At 48.3% G+C, this 19,475-nt stretch overlaps 1 protein-coding gene across 1 annotated transcript in view; it reads right to left on the bottom strand.

Annotated features, from left to right (window-relative positions):
* Nucleotides 1–19,475, bottom strand: part of LOC110470949 (uncharacterized) — a 100,399-nt gene that overhangs the window by 62,580 nt on the left and 18,344 nt on the right. Inside the window, exons 14-36 of the mRNA XM_077783713.1 lie at nt 17,993–18,121; nt 17,613–17,762; nt 16,725–16,862; nt 16,176–16,322; nt 15,324–15,443; nt 13,047–13,193; nt 12,723–12,911; nt 11,485–11,624; nt 9,576–9,699; nt 8,256–8,399; nt 6,740–6,930; nt 6,234–6,302; nt 5,598–5,678; nt 5,491–5,517; nt 5,246–5,290; nt 4,536–4,604; nt 4,368–4,445; nt 2,956–2,982; nt 2,750–2,803; nt 2,050–2,121; nt 1,134–1,193; nt 915–950; nt 359–394 (exon numbers count right to left, since the gene is read on the bottom strand). Coding sequence (XP_077639839.1) covers nt 359–394; nt 915–950; nt 1,134–1,193; nt 2,050–2,121; nt 2,750–2,803; nt 2,956–2,982; nt 4,368–4,445; nt 4,536–4,604; nt 5,246–5,290; nt 5,491–5,517; nt 5,598–5,678; nt 6,234–6,302; nt 6,740–6,930; nt 8,256–8,399; nt 9,576–9,699; nt 11,485–11,624; nt 12,723–12,911; nt 13,047–13,193; nt 15,324–15,443; nt 16,176–16,322; nt 16,725–16,862; nt 17,613–17,762; nt 17,993–18,121 — 2,273 coding nt within the window. The remainder of the gene's footprint in view (nt 1–358; nt 395–914; nt 951–1,133; nt 1,194–2,049; nt 2,122–2,749; nt 2,804–2,955; nt 2,983–4,367; nt 4,446–4,535; nt 4,605–5,245; nt 5,291–5,490; nt 5,518–5,597; nt 5,679–6,233; nt 6,303–6,739; nt 6,931–8,255; nt 8,400–9,575; nt 9,700–11,484; nt 11,625–12,722; nt 12,912–13,046; nt 13,194–15,323; nt 15,444–16,175; nt 16,323–16,724; nt 16,863–17,612; nt 17,763–17,992; nt 18,122–19,475) is intronic.

Below are 19,475 nucleotides of genomic sequence, written 5' to 3'. Positions count from 1 at the left end.
GTTCTGTGGGACACAACTCTTGGAATTCTGGCATTTTGGGATTGAAGCTGCACGGCTGAAAGACAAGAAGGGCTCTAAACCTCTCCAAGTTACCTCCAAGGCACTTGGAAATCCTGGATTTCCCTGAAAGGCAGAAGGAAGGAATGGTGGCCAATGGAATGAAAAATGTGAGGCAGGGAAAACTTTTCTCTCATTCCTTTCCCACCATTTATTCCTTAAAAATGCCTGAGAGTCATCTCGGAAGCACAAGAGCCAAGGAGAGGGGAGAACTGAGCTCAAGGATCCCACAGGGAACGAGCTGGGAAAAATCGGGATAATTCCAGCTGAGCTGGTCGCGTTCTCTTACTGTTCCACTCACTTGGTCTCCCTTCTGCCCTGGAGGTCCTGGAATTCCCTGGAAGAAACCAGAAGGGAATTTCCACCAGAATGAAACCAGATCCAACATTTTTGGCTCCTGTTGCCATCCAGAGGGAGGGAGGGAGGGAAGGATGGAGCTCTTCGACCCAGTTTTCCATTAATTACAGGACAGCTCTTCCAGCCTGGGACTCTGGAGTCTCCCTGGCCTCAAAAGTGCCATTTATTATTTAAAATATCCCACCTTGCTGCCATGCCAGGTCTCTCCTTGGCAGCAAGGAATTCCAGAGTGCAGGCAGTGGAAAATGATTCCCTTTCTTTGCTTTTGAGCCTGGAAGGCTCCAGGTCAGGCTGGTGTGGCTGAAGGTGTCCCTGCTGAGTCCTGAGGGTTTGGACCAGGTGGCCTTGGAAGGTCACTTCCAACCCAAACCATTCCATGATCCAATGCTTCCCACAGGAATTATGATGATGATTCCTTATGATGCTGGTTAGGGGCAGAAAATTTCCTTGGAAACTGAATTCCAGGCCCGGGAATTCGGGTTCAGGATTCCAGCACCCACCTTTGGTCCTGGTGCTCCCGGAGGTCCCATCATTCCCTGAAAACAACAGAGGAAACAGTGAAAGATCGAATTTTAAACCCCAAATCTTCCCTTCTCTCACCCTTCCCATGCGGAACCACGCGACTCCGAGGAAAACTTAAATATTGGAGGAGACTCCGGAGACACTGAACACTCTGAGAGGATTTTAATGCAAACCTCACTGGAAGATTCCCAACCCACCTGCTCTCCTTCTTCCCCCTTCATGCCAGCAGTGCCAGGAATGCCAATTCCTGCCATTCCCTGCAAGGAAAGCACAGAATCCTCAGGAATGTGATCCCAGAGCTCCCATTCTGTGGGAATGCAGAACTTCCCTCTGGCTGCCCTGGGACCCTGGCAGGGGTCAGGAACCCCCTGGACAGAGCCCCCAGAGACACTGTCTGTGATCTCTGTCCATGGAAAAGAGTTTTCAATCTTACAGGATCAATTACCAGCTCTGAGTGTTTGATATCAGTAATAATTAAGTGTGGCACGGGTGCAAAAGTAAAATTTTAGGATTCTAGATGAGGGGTCCAAAGGGGACAAGCTGGAGGAAATTGGGTGTGCCTTGTCCTTTTTCTCCTTCTTCATGCCCTCCATGTCTCACTGTGGTGTTGGCATTTTTCTGTTGCTTCAGGCTGGGGACACACTGTCCAACGTAGGTGACAGATATTGGCACGTTCTTGTAAATGCAGCCCAGGGAGTTTCTGGTATTGAATGTTTGTCACATCCCACTGAGGGCAGAGCCCCACACGCTGCCCTGCAGGACAGAGCTGGGCAGGGCAGCAGAACATGTGAGAGATAAACAGAATAAACAACCTGGGAACCAGCACAGACCAATTGTGGCTTCTGCTTTGGCAGCAGAGCTAAAAAACAGAAACTTTCTACAATTTTGGAATCACCAACACCTCAGATTCCAACACCATTCCTTCCCACATTTCTGCTCCAGAGTGTTTCTTAGCAGAACAGGAGGGCAGAGATTTCCTCTGGAAATGTTTGCCTCCGAGCAGAGCCAACGAATTCCAGGAATGTTGGGACATCCCAAAATGCCTTCCCACAGGTCTACCCTGCTATTCCTGTCGTTTTCCCTCTGGGCTGAGGGATTCAGGAAATATCCAACCTTTTCTCCCTGTGGTCCAGGCAGTCCAGGAGCCCCATGGAGCCCCACAGGGCCTGGCAAACCAGGTTTTCCCTGGAAAGGAAGGAACATCATCAAATCTCTTTTTTTTCCCCCCTAAACTGGAGAGGTTTACTTTTAATTCTGCAGAGAAAAATTTATCCTGATCTGTCCATCTGAGCAGTTCCTTTAAAACTGAGGAATTGCAGAGCTGTCTGTGTATTCCCAAATTTCCTTTTACTCTCACAAATAAGTTATGAATCCCTGGCTTTACTCAGGAAGGGAAAACAATGGGAGATCGAGGCTGGGAGCCCACGTTGGTCTGGAATGGTGAATCCAGACCCATGGAAAGGGCTGATTTATGGGATGTGGCTCTCCATTATGGCAAAACCAACCAAAACCAGATCCAGGGAGGATGGGAAGCAGCACAGGGATGTTATCCTTTCAGATTTGTAACACAGGGAATTCCCAAATCAATCCTGCTCTCTTGTATTCCCAGTGATCCTCCACAGATTTCTCATATCTCCCCTTGAGCTCAAACTTCCCAAACCTCTTTGTGGGATGATTTATGGGAAGAACCAGCCCTCCCCTTGTTTTGGAATTGCTGCCAGTTTGGGCCATTCCTTGTCCCAGGCTCTTGATCCACGTTTTTCCCTCCTCTGGATCTATCCCAGTTTTTCCCTGACTTCCTGGGGCCACTCACCGGCTCTCCCGCGTCTCCTCTGTCACCTTTGAGGCCACTCCTCCCACGGGGACCCTGCATGAAGGACAGGAAAGTCTCCATGATCCCTTCATGGATCTCCACAGAATTTTGGGAAGTTTGGAAGCCAGAACTTCCTGGGCAGCTTGGAAATAATTATGGAAAAAAGGCTTTTCATCCCAAAGTGAAAGCTGACCTCAGGTACTCACCCTGATTCCTGATTCCCCTGGTTCACCCTGAAACAGAAAAGATGAGGAGAATTCCCATGGGATGGGTATTTAGGGGCTCCTCACCAAACTTCATCCCAGCAGAGAAATCCTGCAGTCTGACAATCCAAGAGAGCAAAATTCCCGCTGCCACTGGAAGGCAGAAATTTAGGAGAGGTCTCCAGACACCTCCACCTGCAATGTTTGGTGTTGGGTCTCCTTTTCCTGTGGTCATGCCTCGGGTTTGGCTTTTCTATTTTCACATTCTGAGCTGCTTTGGTGTGTGGGTCTGAGTTTCACATGATGGGATGGTGAGCTCTGTGCACAGAGCAGGGACACAAAACAATTCCTGCTCCAGCTGGGCACCAAGGACAAATGATCCAAACCTCAGCCCAGGAGCACAAACACCGTGGGCTGGAGAGAGAAAAACAAGCAGGGTGGGACTGATGGGCTGGAGCTGGAATGGGAATGAACTCCAAGGTGCCAATGGAGCAGAACTGATCCCAGGGAGAGCCCCGGGAGCGCTCGTGCATTTTGGGGCCAGTTTGGGTCATTTGGGTTCATTTTGGGACCATTTTGGGTCATCTTGGGTTCATTTTGGGACCATTTTGGTTCATTTGGGTTCATTTTGGGACCATTTTGGTTCATTTTGGGACCATTTTGGTTCATTTTGGGACCATTTTGGTTCATCTTGGGTTCATTTTGGGACCATTTTGGGTCATCTTGGGTTCATTTTGGGGCCATTTTGGTTCATTTGGGTTAATTTTGGGACCATTTTGGGTCATCCTGGGTTCATTTGGGTTCATTTTGGGACCATTTTGAGTCATCTTGGGTTCATTTTGGGGCCATTTTGGTTCATTTGGGTTCATTTTGGGACCATTTTGGGTCATCCTGGGTTCATTTGGGTTCATTTTGGGACCATTTTGAGTCATCTTGGGTTCATTTTGGGGCCATTTTGGTTCATTTGGGTTCATTTTGGGACCATTTTGGGTCATCCTGGGTTCATTTGGGTTCATTTTGGGACCATTTTGAGTCATCTTGTGTTCATTTTGGGACCATTTTGGGTCATTTGGGTTCATCTTGGGACCAGTTTGGGTCATTTGGGTTCATTTTGGGGCCATTTTGGTTCATCCTGGGTTCATTTTGGGGCCATTTTGGTTCATCCTGGGTTCATTTTGGGGTCATTTTGGTTCATTTGGGTTCATTTTGGGACCATTTTGGTTCATCCTGGGTTCATTTTGGGGCCATTTTGGTTCATTTGGGTGCAGCCCTGGCTGGGCTCTGGTGCTGCCCAAGGTGGATCCATGGAGGAGATCCTTTAATTAATCCCTGATTTATTCTTTGGTCCAGCCTCTGCTCTAGGTCAGGTTCTCAAGGCATCAGTGGCACATCCCAGAACTGTGCTGCAAACTCACCTTGATGGAGATTCCTGGTGGCCCTGGAGAACCCGGTGGTCCTGGAACCCCAGGAACCCCCGGCTGCCCCTTCTGTCCCTGCAGCAAGGAAAAGCAGGAGAGGGAGGGATTTGGGATCTCTCCCAACCCTCGGGAAAGGCTCTCCCACACCTGGGGTTTGATACTCACAGCGGGGCCAGGCTGCCCATTCCGGCCAGGAATCACCTCCACTCCTCCCAGGACATAGCCTGGCTCTCCCTGTGGATAAAAGCACCTTGGGAGATCCAGGAGCAGTTTGGGTGATTTTGAGGCAAATTCCATCAACCCAAAGCAGCACCTGGTACCCAAAACCACATGGCCATGACCTGAGTTTTGCTCGCTGGCATGGAAAAAATAATTAATCCCAAGGAAAAAAAAAATGGAAGTTGGCTTTCAGCAGGATCCATTCCCGATTTTCACCTGCACAGGGAGCTCAGAGGGATGCAAGGAAAGAGGAGGGATGGAGAGTGGGAGAAGGGCAGGAAGCTCCTCCTGGAATCTGCCCCCAGTAAATACTGAAATATTCTAGTGTCCTAAATGGATTAAACCAGGTTTGTTATTAATGGAAACTCAGGCAGAATGACCCCACCTTCTCCTGCAATTAATTTACTAATTACTAACTTTTAATTAATTAATTAATTAATTACGCCCAGAGTTTGGGATTTGGATTGAGCACTTTTCTCCATAAAGACATAAGATTCCTGAGGGAAACTCCCCAAGATGAAGTATGGCAGTGTAGGATTAGGTAGACGCAGCTTAAAAATTCACATTTGCTGAAGATCCTGGTGAAAGTGTTTGGAAAAGAGAGGTCACAACAAAGAAATTAATTTTTCCCAGTGAAATCCAGGAACGGAACTCACTCTGTCTCCTTTTGGCCCCGTGGGTCCTGGATAGCCTGGAGATCCCTGGAATTAAAAATAAAATTCTGCAGTATTAAACAGAAAAACACCCTCAAGACCATGGGTGGTGATCCCTGGAATGTCCAAGGCCAGGCTGGATGGGGCTTGGAGCACCCTGGGGTAGTGGGAGGTGTCCCCGCCCATGGAATGGGATGAGTTTTAAGGTCCCTTCCAAGCCAAACCACGCCGGCATTCCAAATACTCACCATGTCACCTTGGCTGCCAGGGAGCCCCTGCAAAACAGGACAGAGGGATGCTGGCCACTCTTCTCTGGAATGGCCCTTTGGAGAAGTTTGTTAGACCCAATCCATACCATGATTCCAGCGGGACCTGGAGGACCCGGCCGGCCCGGCCTGCCCGGCAGCCCAGGAACGCCGTCCTTCCCAGGAAGACCCTAAAAACATGGAAAAGAACAGCGTGGGTGGAGGGGGATGACCTCAGCCCTGCGAACCCGAACAGCTTCATGCAGCACTCCAACTCTCGGGGGCATTCCCAAATCCCAGAGCAGAGCTTCTCCCGGGTTTTCAAAGCCAGCATGGAGCGGGAAGAGCAAAACATCGACAGAAAAGATCTGAGAGCGACTCTTTGCTTGAACTCTTCCTTGGCCATAATTTGGTTGCATTCGCTGCCAGAGGGCAGGGATGGACGGGATATTGGGAAGGAATTCCTGGCTGGGAGCTGGGGAGGCCCTGGAATGGAATTCCCAGAGAAGCTGGGGCTGTCCCACCCCTGGAAGTGTCCAAGGCCAGCTCTGGACAGAGTAACCTGGGATAATGGAAGGTGTCGAGGTTGGAACTGGATGATCTTTCGAGTCTCTTCCAACCCAAACCATTCCATGATTCCAGGATATTAATTATCCAAGTGGATCACGCTGTGGGGCCATTCCCTTAAGAGCTGGACTCCATGATCCATGGGGGTCTCTTCCAACTGGGAATATTCCGTGACTCACCCGCTCCCCTTTCTCTCCCTTCGTGGTGTGGGGGTCATAAACCCCGTGAGCTGCTGAGCCCCTGGAGATCTTCAGCAGAAAAGAGGAAAAAAAATTATCAGGGAAGTAATATCCACCAGAGGATGGCAAATAAACTGGAGTGACCAGGAAAACACAGACTAAAACATTCCTTGGCTTAGGCAAAAAAAAAGGAAAAAGCAAATTTGACCATTCAGGAGAATTCTCAGGCATTTAAAATATAATTCTATGAATTTATAATGTGAATTTTTAATATATTTAAGTGTTCTGCAGTGGCTTTATCCACCAAAACATTCCCAGCTCTATCCTGCCTTCCCCAGTTCCACTCCCTGGATTTCAAAGGTTTCTTTAGGGCTGGACAGTGAGGTCAGGATGGGACACAATGTCCTAAATCCACTCTGATTCTGCTCTGCAACGTCCCTCAGGGAAGATTCTCCTTGTGCCTGACCCACTCCAAGCTGGATTTACTCCCACGAGTCGGAACTCACCTTTCCCAGTGGGATTTGGGTTCCTGGAAGCGGAGGATCAGAACAAATGGCTTCAATCAGCTCTTGGAGGATTTGGGAGAAGTCATCGAAGGTGCTGACGTAGAAAACGTTCTGGGGGTTCTGCTGCAGCGAGATCCTGTGGAGCTCCATGGGGTCAGCTCCCGACACCCCCACAGCAATGACGCGGATTCCTGGAATGACACGGATCCCACCACTCCGAATTCTTGGGATCAGGGTTTCCAAACCCCTACCTGGTAAAAACCTCTGGTGGGATCAGGTAGAACCCACAGAGAAGTAGCCTGGAGCTGGGTGTGAGTTACAGCAAACCGAGACAAGGTGAGAAGGGACAAGAGAAAGGATGAAGGAGAGAAGGAACCAGCAGGGGCCTCCAAGTGACTCCTCACACAGTGCACCACCCTCAAACCCCTGGATATTCATGGAGAACTGAGGGAAACACAACTGGGTGACCTCAAACCCCTGGATATTCATGGAGAACTGAGGGAAAACCCAACTGGGCGACCTCAAACCCCTGGATATTCATGGAGAACTGAGGGAAACCCAACTGGGCAACCTCAAACTCCTGGAAATTCATGGAGAACCAAGGGAAACCTAACTGGGCGACCTCAAACCCCTGGATATTCATGGAGAACTGAGGGAAACCCAACTGGGCGACCTCAAACCCCTGGAAATTCATGGAGAGATGAGGGAAAACCCAACTGGGCGACCTCAAACCCCTGGAAATTCATGGAGAACCAAGGGAAACCCAACTGGGCGACCTCAAACCCCTGGATATTCATGGAGAACTGAGGGAAACCCAACTGGGCAACCTCAAACTCCTGGAAATTCATGGAGAACCAAGGGAAACCTAACTGGGCGACCTCAACCCTCTGGAAATTCATGGAGGACTGAGGGAAACCCAAATGGGCAACCTCAAACCCCTGGAAATTCTTGAAGAACCAAGGGAGACCCAACTGGGCAATCACAAACTCCTGGAAATTCTTGGAGAGCTGAGGGAAACCCAAATGGGCAACCTCAAATTCCTGGAAACTCATGGAGACCCAAGAGAAACCCGAGTGGACAACCTCAAACTCCTGGAAATAAATGGATAACCAAGGAAAACCCAACTGGGCAACGTCAACCCTCTCGAAACTCATGGAGAACTGAGGGAAACCCAACTGGGCAACCTCAAACTCCTGGAAATTCTTGGAGAACTGAGGGAAACCCAACTGGGCAACCTCAACCCTCTGGAAATTCTTGGAGAACCAAGGGAGACCCAGCTGGGCAATCACAAAGTCCTGGAAATTCATGGAGAACTGAGGGAAAGCCAAATGGGCAACCTCAAATTCCTGGAAATTCATGGAGAACTGAGGGAAACACAACTGGGCAAACTCAACCCTCTGGAAATTCATGGAGAACCAAGGGAGACCCAACTGGGCAACCTCAAACCCTTGGAAATTCATGGAGAACCAAAAGAAATTCATGGAGAACTGAGGGAAACACAACTGGGAACTCCTACCCAAAGCATGGGCTGCTCTGGCTGGGGACACCACGTCATCCTGGGATTGTCCATCGGTCACGAGCACCAGGATGTGAGGAAAACCCGGTCTCATCCCTCTGGAGGGCTGGAATAATTCCTTCAGCACGTAGGATATGGCACGGCCTGAGCAGACAGGGAGAAGAGACAGGGTGGGAGGTTGGATTAATTCCACAGGTTTGGACTCTGGGTCTCCTTCCATGGGTGGAGGATGAAGGGAATTCCTCAAAAGTGGAAAGCCCTGGGTATGGGACAATGTCTTTTGGAGGACCACAGCCGGAAATCAGCTTGGCTGGAATGGTTCTGGTGGTATCAGCAGGTAGTTTTGGAAAAGGGGAACCAAAATATTCAGAAAATTGAAGCACTTTTCTTACACGTCTGGAATAAAATCCACAGAATTCCCATCTCCAAATGTCTGTGGAAAGGCCCAGAAAGTTTCACAAAGAAAACTCCAGCATGTGAAATGGTCAAGAAGCTCCAAAACACCATGGAAAGATTCCTACATGGAGTAAAATGTCTTTATTGACACAAACTCCATAAAAAGAAGGATTAGAGGCAAGGTTAGCCAGGAATTTCCAGCATGACCAATTCCATGCCTTCTTTCCCTAAGCAATCCCATGAAAATTCCTGTATTTTGACTTTTCCTGGATATTTATGCTCTTGTCCAATACTATTGAGGCAGGATGAGGGATGTGGGTGCCTCAAATGTGAAGAATTCATTGAAAAATCACAAAACCACAGAATATTCCAAGCTGGAAAGGATCCACAAGGATCATCGAGTCCAATCCCTGAATGGTCCATAGGGGGATCAAATCTTGGCGTTATTTGCACCAGGTTCCTACCAACTGGGCTAAACGATTAAATTAAAATTAATCATCTTTAAGTTACCATTCCTGGTTGTGTTCCTCCAGGGAACCAGGCATTCCCAGCGTCCGGCTGGGAATGAGCACATGGAAAGTGTTGTCCCACTCTGAGCTCTTTAAATGAGACAAAATATCTGGATTTCAGGGATGCAAGAATGCTTCAAATCAGCCATCCTCATGTTTATGGTGTAAAAACCTCCCTCAAGTGCAGGCAAAAATCATAAAATAATGAGGCAAACCCGGGAGGAAAACCAAGACATGGATAAAGCACCAAGTGGTTGGAAAAACCACTCCTGAAAATCAAATTCAAAACCATTTCGAGCACAACGTTCCTGCCAAGGAAACGGCTCCAAATCACTCAGAGGAACGTTTTCCTTGGCTTCCAGGCTCTGTGCAGGGCCACAAGGACCATCGCGGGTGTCCAAGTCCCTTCCCAGACCTGTTTGGGTGTTGCCCCCGGTGTAGCTCAGCCCTTTGATGGCTCCCAGGGCTCCGTTGCGGTCGCGGTGTTGGTCGAAGTGAAAAGCTGCCCTGGGCTCCTCGCTGTACTGAGCGACAGCAACCTGCCAAAAACGGGAATAAAATCGCCGCATCCACAGGAACTGGGACAAACTGCCTCGAGTCCAAGCAGGGAATGGGAAGGGGTTGAATTCTCTGGGAAAAGGGAGTCAGATCCTCACCTAAATCAAATTTTTTTATGTTCCTAGAGGTATTTGTTGAGCCAGGGTAACGGCATCATTCACCTAAAACCTCCAAGCAGAGTCCAAGAAATTCCCATTTCCTCCTCAATTTAAACCAAGCTCTGTAACTCTCCCTTCCTAATTTAAATTAAATAAATGACCCCGAATAAATGAGGAACTGAGTCTTCCCGTTGGCTTTGCTGTCATTAAATCCTTCAGGCTTCGTTTGCCCTCCAGGGGATTCCCATCATCGTCCGGGCCTTTGGCTCTGTGTTGGACGGGGGAGCTGCTGGGACATCCTGCAATTCCCACTTGGATCCACACCTGGATTCCCAGCCATCCCCACTCTGGATTCCCAACAGTCCTCACCCTGGATTCCCAGCCATCCCCACTCTGGATTCCCAACAGTCCTCACCCTGGATTCCCAGCCATCCCCACCTTGGACTTCCCAAAAATTCCCCAGCCTGGATTTCTAACTGTTGTCTCTCTGGATTCCCAACCATTCCCACTCTGGATTCCCAACCATCCTCACCCTGGATTTCCCAACCATCCCCACCCTGGATTTCCCAACAATTCCCCACTCTGGATTCCCCAACAATTCCCCACTCTGGATTTTCCAACAATTCCCCACCTTGGACTTCCAAACAATTCCCCACCCTGGATTTCCCAACAATTCTCCACTCTGGATTTCTAACTGTTGTCCCTCTGGATTCCCAACCATTCCCCATTCTGGATTCCCAACCATCCCCACTCTGGATTTCCCAACCATTCCCCACCCTGGACTTCCCAACAATTCTGCACCCTGGATTTCCCAACAATTCCCCACCCTGGACTTCCCAACCATTCCCCACTCTGGATTCCAAACCATCCCCACTCTGGATTTCCCAACCATTCCCCACCCTGGATTTCTCAACAATTCCCCACCCTGGACTTCCCAACAATTCCCCACCCTGGATTCCCAACCATCCCCACTCTGGATTCCTCCTCACTCTGGATTCCCAACCATCCCCACTCTGGATTTCCCAAAAATTCCCACTCTGGATCTCCCAACAATTCCCCACTCTGGATTCCCAACAATTCCCCACTCTGGATTTCCCAACCATTCCCCACTCTGGATTACTCCTCACTCTGGATTCCCAACCATCCCCACTCTGGATTTCCCAACCATCCCCACTCTGGATTTCCCAACCATCCCCACTCTGGATTTCCCAACAATTCCCCACCCTGGATTTCCCAACAATTCCCCACCCTGGACTTCCCAACTATCCCCACCCTGGACTTCCCAACAATTCCCCACTCCGGATTTCCCAACCATTCCCAGTCTAAATTTCCAATAATTCCCACTCTGGATGGTGTCAGAAATGGGATCTGAGAGGGGAATGTGCACCCAGCAGATCTCTGGGCTAACCTAGACAGCATTCCAGGTGTGCAATTTGCTTTTTTCCCAATGATTCAGTCTCTGAGAAATAACCAAAAATGGAAATCTATCCAAATGGAAAAGCTGACATTGAGGAGATTTTAATCCCTGTCTTTTTGCTCCACACAGGTCTTTCCCTGGCCTTTCTGCTCCACAACTCCTGGGTGAGCAGACTCTGCTCCAGGCAGGGCTGAGCAGAAGGAGAAAAAGGAAGGAAAATAATTTCAGGAAATGGAAAGAGAAAATCTTGCCTGTGTCCCTTCGGGCCCAATCTTGGGGAAATAGGAAACGACCCGGAAGAGGAAATCCTTCACTTTATTGAAGTTGCTCTGGCCGATACTCGAGGATTCATCCACCAGGAACCCAACGTCTGCCTTGAGCTTCCCACAAACTGCAGAGGGAAGAGAGGAATTCCGTAAGCTGAGGGGTCCTAAAGCAGAATCCCGGGATTTTGTGTGTTCAGAGCAGCACAACAAACCCCAGGCCTCTTGTGATGCCAATTTTTGGGTGAGCAGCAGCACCTTCACCCCTCAGGGTAGCGCTGAGGCCTTCACTGCATTTATGGGGTTTGGGCCTTCCCTGACTTTTTCCATTCCTGTTATTCAGGGAATTGAGAATGGTTTTAGCTCCTGGGATCAGAGAAGATCTTGGCCTCTGGAAGCTTTGACTATTTCTACACCATCATCATCATCACCATCATCACCATCATCACCATCACCATCATCACCATCATCATCATCACCATCATCATCACCATCATCACCATCACCATCATCACCATCACCATCATCACCATCATCACCATCACCATCATCACCATCATCACCATCATCACCATCATCACCATCACCATCATCACCATCACCATCATCACCATCATCATCACCATCATCATCATCATCATCACCATCATCACCATCACCATCATCACCATCACCATCATCACCATCATCACCATCACCATCATCACCATCATCACCATCATCACCATCATCACCATCACCATCATCACCATCACCATCATCACCATCACCATCATCACCATCACCATCATCACCATCATCATCACCATCATCACCATCATCACCATCACCATCATTATCATCACCATCATCACCATCATCACCATCACCATCATTATCATCACCATCATCACCATCATCACCATCACCATCATCACCACCATCTCCATCATCACCATCACCATCATCACCATCATCACCATCACCACCACCATCATCACCATCATCACCATCACCACCATCACCACCATCACCATCATCATCACCATCATCATCACCATCATCACCATCACCATCATCACCATCATCACCATCATCACCATCATCACCATCACCATCATCACCATCACCATCATCACCATCACCATCATCATCACCATCATCACCATCATCACCATCACCATCATCATCACCATCATCACCATCATCACCATCACCACCATCACCATCATCACCCCCCCACTCACTTGGCCCAGGCAGGGTTGTCAGCGGTGCCGACACCGTGCTGGTCCATACTGGGGGCTCTGGGAGCTTCGTACTGGTGGGCACTGGGAGACGAGTGGTCCCCACACTGCCGGCAGCTCCAGATGGAGATCCCCTCCTATCCAACGGTGCAGGAGCCACTGGAGCAGTTGGCGTCTCCCTGGGAGCTCCTGCTGTAGGACCCAAGCAGAAAAGGTGAATTTTAAACCTCTTTTAGCCTCTCCAGCAAGGAGAAAAAGGGTGGAAACTCCAAAAATCAGCCTCAAGATCAGTTTTCCCTGGAAAATCCAGGTCTCCATCCTTCATACCTGCTTGTCCAAGGAGCGTTGTCTCCAGTCCCTCTGAGTCTCCAAACATTGGTTTTATGGAAAACAAATACATTTCCCTGGAGCTCAGCCCTGCCGCTCGATAGGATTGGGAAGCTGCTGGTAACAATTCTCGGAAAAGAGTGGGAGCTGCGGAAAACAGCAGGAACGTGACCGGGAGCCACAAAAACACGGAGTCGTTCCCGTTTTGGTGGCATCACTGTTGGCAAACAGGAATTTGGGGATGATTCCCCAGAGAAAATCTAGGGAAGAGGCAAAAGCAAATAATTTCCAAATTGTAATGGTCAGGTCCCTAAAGCAGATGAAATTAGGTCGGTTTTGTACATTGAAAATTTGGAATTTATGCAAAAATTTAGGGAATTTGGTGCAAGTGGTGCTCAAGGGTGAGAGATCAATTTCTATCCAGTGGTTATGATGGATTAAAAATAAGATTATTTTCCAGGAATGAATGGAAAGTTTGATGAAAAATAAAATCAGACTTGACTGAGAAATTTGGTTGCACACAATTCGTAGTTTTGGTTTAAAATAATGATAGGGGAAAAAATGTCATAATAATGATTGACATTTCCTAAGTGCTTTACTTCAGAAATAATAAATGATGAATTTGACATTGTTCAAAGTGAAATTCGTACCTTTTTTTTTATCCTGAAATAACATTTTACTTTCAAAAAATCACCCAAAAAGCTCAGTTTGTGTGGCAAGAAATAATCTGCTCCACTATCATGAACTCATGTTGGAAAAGATCTCCAAAGAGCAAATCCAGTTTGCTGTTCTTAACTTTCCACAAAAATATTTGGAAGGGAGGTTTTCCTCATTTAAATAAAACAATAAAATTATAAAATCCCTCTTGAAATTTGACTTAAAGTCTTGTGCTTCCCTCCCTGAGTCAAAATAGCCAAAATTGGTTCATTTTCTCTGATCCACAGGTGGAATGATCTCAAGTGGAATAGAAAGGGATCCAATTTTTTTAATAGGACAGGCTGGATGGAATCAGCAGGGAAAAGGGCATTAAATGAGCAAGGAAAATGTGTAATAAAATAACGTTCATTTAGGGGAAAAAAACAAGTTGTGTGAAGGGAAAATTAATCAAGACAAAAAATAAGGACCACATTTTTAATTGCTCCTATACACCAATGTTGGCAGTCGGGATAATTAACCAGGAAAAATTGGAATTACTCACTCAGGAACATAAATTTTCTTCTATGGAGAAGTGGGGTCAGGATTCACCTGCTGGTGATGGGAAATCAAGATTTATGAACCCATTCCAGCTGGATCGATGGAGGGAGGGAAATCAATATTTACGAACCCATTCCAGCTGGATCAATATATGGAGGGACTGTCAGACCTGGGATTTTCCACTCCTGATTCCCAGAGAACGCTGAAATCAGGGATTTCTGAGTCCTTCCGGATCAATATTTGAACAGCACAGCACAGGAAGGGGAGCAGTCGCTTTAGATCACTAAAATCACCCCAGAGATCCAAAGGTTCCATTCCCAAATTGCTTTTCCATAATATTTATCCCAAAAAAAAAATGCTGTGTCACTCATCCTGAGTGACACAACCTGCAAGTATGGAGCTGCCAACCCTGAAATATCCTTGGAATGAAAAAATAAAAAAAAAAAAATAAAAAAAAAAATAAAAAAATAAAGTTCCTGGTAGTTCCAAAAGCACTGCAGGGAACACAGGGAATTCTGTTGGATTTGGTTTCTTTGACTTTGGACATGAACTGACCCTAGAAAAAAGTTTGTGGTTGAAGCCACAGGGACAGGAAACTCCGAATTCAAAGAGGATTTTAGTCCAATCCAGGAAAAAAATCATGGAGTTGGTGGTTTAAAAGGGCAAATCCTGGAAAAACCAAATCAGTTGGGAAAAGGAATGGTGAGGAATGATTAAGGAATTTTTACAAGCCCTTCGCAGTAGAGCAGAAATTTGAAACAGATAAAAATGAGGTTTTATGGATTACAAAAATCCACCTTTTTTTTTGGGGGGGGTGGATTTGATGGACAGGAAGGGATAAAATGCCAAATTTCCTTTTTCCTAAGCTATTCCCACCCCTCCTTTTTTTCCTTCCCCCATGGATTTTGCAATAGGCCAAATGTGACCTTTGTGAGCCTCCTCCAGCTCCCATTTCCCCTTCTTTTCCACCAAATGGAGAAGCCGGGATGAAGGAACCCATGGAAACCCTCGGGATTCTCCTGCTAAAGAACCCAGAGGAACCCAGGAGATGGATCAGGGTTTCCATCCCGCGCCAAACGTTACCTGAGGACAACCCCCACGTCAGTAAATACTGGGATGCTCCAGGAACAGCATCCCAGGATAACAAAAGGCTGGAATCCGCGGCCTCCTGCACGCTGAATTCCGTCACTTTGGGCAGCTCCGCTGCTGGAAAAGCAAGGGATGAAGCTCAGGGGCTGGAAAGGGCTCTGGGGACGTTTTCGCCTCCCAAATTCCGTGATTCTGGTGAGAGGAAGGAGTTCCTCCAGCACTTCGGGCGTTTTCCAAGAAGCTGAATCAGACCAGGTTCTCATTTGGTGGGAGCTGGTGGAAATTTTGTCAAGATCTTCTAAACTGACTGAAACTTGTAATTTTTTGTAACTTGTAAAACTTGTAATTAAGTTTTTATTGTTTTGTTGTTTTTTTTTTTCCCCCAGATGCACCCCAAAATCCCAGTGTTGGCTCCACATCCCTGATTCTCTGCTTGGTTTGATCTCAGACCTGCCTGGTTTGGCACAACTCATGAGGGATGTTGGCCTTTACCTGCTGGAAAAAGCTCAAGATATTGCATAGAGAGGGAATTCCAAGATAATGTGCCACAAAAATGGGAATTATTGGCAGGGGAAGACAGGGAAATCCCAACATTCCTCAGTAATAAGAAGAAAGGATCAATGTCTGGGTTTTTTTGTGGGATCTGAGAAGAAACAAGGCTGGGTTGGACAGGGCTTGGAGCAACCTGGTCTACGGAAGGTGTTGGAAGTGGATGATCTTCAAGATCCCTTCCAACCCAAAATATTGTGGATTCCAGGAATAATGCATCCACCAGCCAAAACTGCTCTTTTTCTTTCGCTCCCCTATGGAGATGCTCTTATCCCAATCCATGAATCCCACACTCACAGGTTCTGGCCGTGAGGACCGTGGGGTTTCCCTCCTGCCCTTTTCCCACCGCGGACACGGAGATGGTGTAGGTGGTGCTGTCCTTCAGGTTGGGAATCGCGAAGGAAACGGCCTCCGCCGGGAGCAGCCGGGAGGATTCCGAGTCACCTGAGAGGAGACATCCCAAAAAATCCCTGGTGCCCACGGAAAGGGAAGGGTAACAGTCATTGCTACAGCATCTTCACACACGTCTGACAGGACCTGGCCAGGGAGGAGAGTTAGGAACTCATTTTGCCCATGGGGAAACTGAGGCACAGGCAGCAGAGAGATCTGGTCACAAATACGGAAAGGAACCAATTCTTGGAATTCCCAAATCCCAACTATATCCTAACTATCTGTGGTTAGAGCCTAAAGCTTAGCTCAGGACTCATTTAGAGGAGCTCAACCTGTCCCTGTAGACAATAAAGTCTCCAACAACCCTGATCGCCCATGGGAAAAGGAATTTCCTGAGCCAAATTCCCCGTTTTTGGGGGTTCCTTGTGCTCCCTGACCAAGGATTTGGATTCTTACTATTGGATGGCTCCCAGGATATCTTGTAGTGACTTATCCCAGGAAGACTTTTCCAAGCCAGCTTCAAAGTGTTGACACCAGTGTCGGTAACCCTGAGGTCTTGGATGGTCGGGATGGGGTTGGAATCTCCAGAAGGAGCTGGAAAAACGAACCGGGATAAGATTTCAGCTCAGTCCCAGAGCAGCACCATGGCTCCAGGCTGTGGTGGAGGAGAAAAATACGGGCATTCATTCAATATCTACTTCCCAAACATTATCCAGGATGCCAGGCTAAAATTCCTAATGGATCCGTGGAATCCAAGCTGAGGAACATTATCCACATCCCTCACCACCAAGCTGGTGACACACAGCGTGACATGAACAGAACTCCAGGAGAGGATGGATCACCCAGACACATCCTCAAATTCAATGAAAAACTCATTGAGATGGATTCAGGCAAAAAAGACACTGAAAGGAGCCAGAACTCCGTGTTGGAAGAGGGAGAGCCACCATCCAAGGAATTCCCAAAACCTCAGGAGTGCAGGCTGGCGAGTGACCCTGGGTGGTGCCCGCAGAGAGGTTCCTGCATTCCTGTGGTGGCTGTGGATAAAGAACTCCGGGAATTGCGCTGATAAATCCAGGATTGTCCAGTGTGCCGTGTCCACTCCCTCCCACGGGAACAGCCATGGATTATTGCCACCAAGCTGTGAGGGCTGCTCGTGCCTCCACCATCCACAGGATATCCCGAGTTGGATCCACCTGGATCGCGGAGTCCAGCTCTTAAAGGGATGAACACGAGGCTTGAACCCAAGACCGCGGTGTTTTTATCACCGGGCTCCGACCACCCACGCCCGAGATCCATCCCAGCTTTGCATCCCAAGCCAAGGAGGGATTTTCCAGCAGGAATTACCTGTGTGGTGAGTCAGGGTCACCTCCGGCCCCTCGGTCCTGCTGAACAGAGCCCGGACACCGACCCTGTACAGGGTGTTGGGCACCAGGTGGTCAATCCGATGAGCCAACGCTCTGCTGCCCAGGTACCGAGTCCTGGCAACCTGTTTTCCTGGAAAAACCGGGATATTTCAGAGCCTGGAGCTCACTTCCTTTCCTCAAAAGGAAATTGCTGCGTTGCCCAGAGCTCTGGGGATTATCTCCATAAACAAAACCATGAAAACAAAGAGGAGGAAGGACCTCCAACAGGACCAAGTTTCCCAGCCGTGGGATCTCCTTCCGACCCCAAGGAGCGGGTCAGGAATTTGGGAAGGTGCCTGGAATGTCCTTTCCCCCGCTCACCTTTGCCTGCTGCCACGGGGCTCCAGGTGAGTTTGAATTTGGTGGCGGCGGCTGTGGCACTCCAGGCCAAGGACAGGCTGGTGCTGGTGTGGGACGTCACCTTGAAGTTGGAGACGGATTCCAGAGGAGCTGCAGGACAGGGAGAACATCAGGAGTGTCCTGATTCCTGTCCAACGGCTCATCACGGACACGTTAATGAGTCAAAATTATACTGAAGGGTTAAAAATGGTGTTTTTGTTGATCCTTGGTGTCTCCTCATCCTCACCTGGAGAGACACCACTCCTTGAGGACATCAAGGAGCACGCTCTGCCCTAGATCCCAGAGAGGGAGGCCAGGCCAGGCAGCTCAGGGACCCATGGAGTCAGGAGATCCATATCCCTGTTCCTCAGGTGAGACACCCACCCAGAGCTCTCACGGCTGAGGAATATTCCCCGTTCTCTTCCTCACAAGGGTCAGACCATTTTCTCCATGTGGTGTCCCAGGGTTTCCAGTCACCTGCTGCCACTTTGGAACCTTTCCCAAGAATCTCACCTCTGCTTTTGGACCAGCAGTACTGGCTTTGACCTGCTCGCAGAGCAGCAGCCCAGAAGTTTGAGAGAGTTGGGACAAGATGGGCTTCTAACCCTTCCAACCCTTCTAACCCTTCCAACCCTTCCAACCCTTCTAACCCTTCCAACCCTTCCAACTCTTCCAACCCTTCCAACCCTTCTAACCCTTCTAAACCTTCTAACTCGTCCAACCCTTCCAAACTTTCCAACCCTTCCAAACCTTCCAACTCTTCCAAACCTTCCAACTCTTCCAAACTTTCCAACCCTTCCAACTCTTTCAACCCTTCCAAACCTTCCAACTCTTCCAGACTTTCCAACTCTTCCAAACTTTCCAACCCTTCCAAACCTTCCAACTCTTCCAGACTTTCCTACCCTTCCAAAACTTCCAACCCTTCCAAACCTTCCAACTCTTCCAACCCTTCCAAACTTTCCAAACTTTCCAACTCTTCCAGACTTTCCAACCCTTCCAACTCTTCCAACCCTTCCAAACCTTCTAACTCTTCCAACTCTTCCAAACTTTCCAACCCTTCAAACTCTTCCAACTCTTCCAACCCTTCCAAACTTTCCAACTCTTCCAGACTTTCCAACCCTTCCAAACCTTCCAACCCTTCAAACTCTTCCAACCCTTCCAAACCTTCCAAACTTTCCAACCCTTCAAACTCTTCCAACCCTTCCAAACCTTCCAACTCTTCCAACACTTCAAACTCTTCCAATCCTTCCAAACCTTCCAACCCTTCCAACCCTTCCAAACCTTCCAACCCTTCCAAAACTTCCAACCCTTCCAGACTTTCCAACCCTTCCAAATCTCAACCAATCTGGGACCTTATGAACCTGAAGCTCTTCCCAAGCCTAGAGCCAGCCCCAGTCAGGGATACACAAGGTCGAACCAGATACACAGAGGTTACGTTCTGTAGTAGCTACTCCACCACCCCACC

This window comes from Lonchura striata, chromosome 5 (genome assembly GCF_046129695.1).
Source record: "Lonchura striata isolate bLonStr1 chromosome 5, bLonStr1.mat, whole genome shotgun sequence".
Lineage (NCBI taxonomy): Eukaryota > Metazoa > Chordata > Aves > Passeriformes > Estrildidae > Lonchura > Lonchura striata.
Note: the sequence above shows the minus strand (reverse complement) of the source record. Positions and strands in the feature narration are given on the sequence as shown.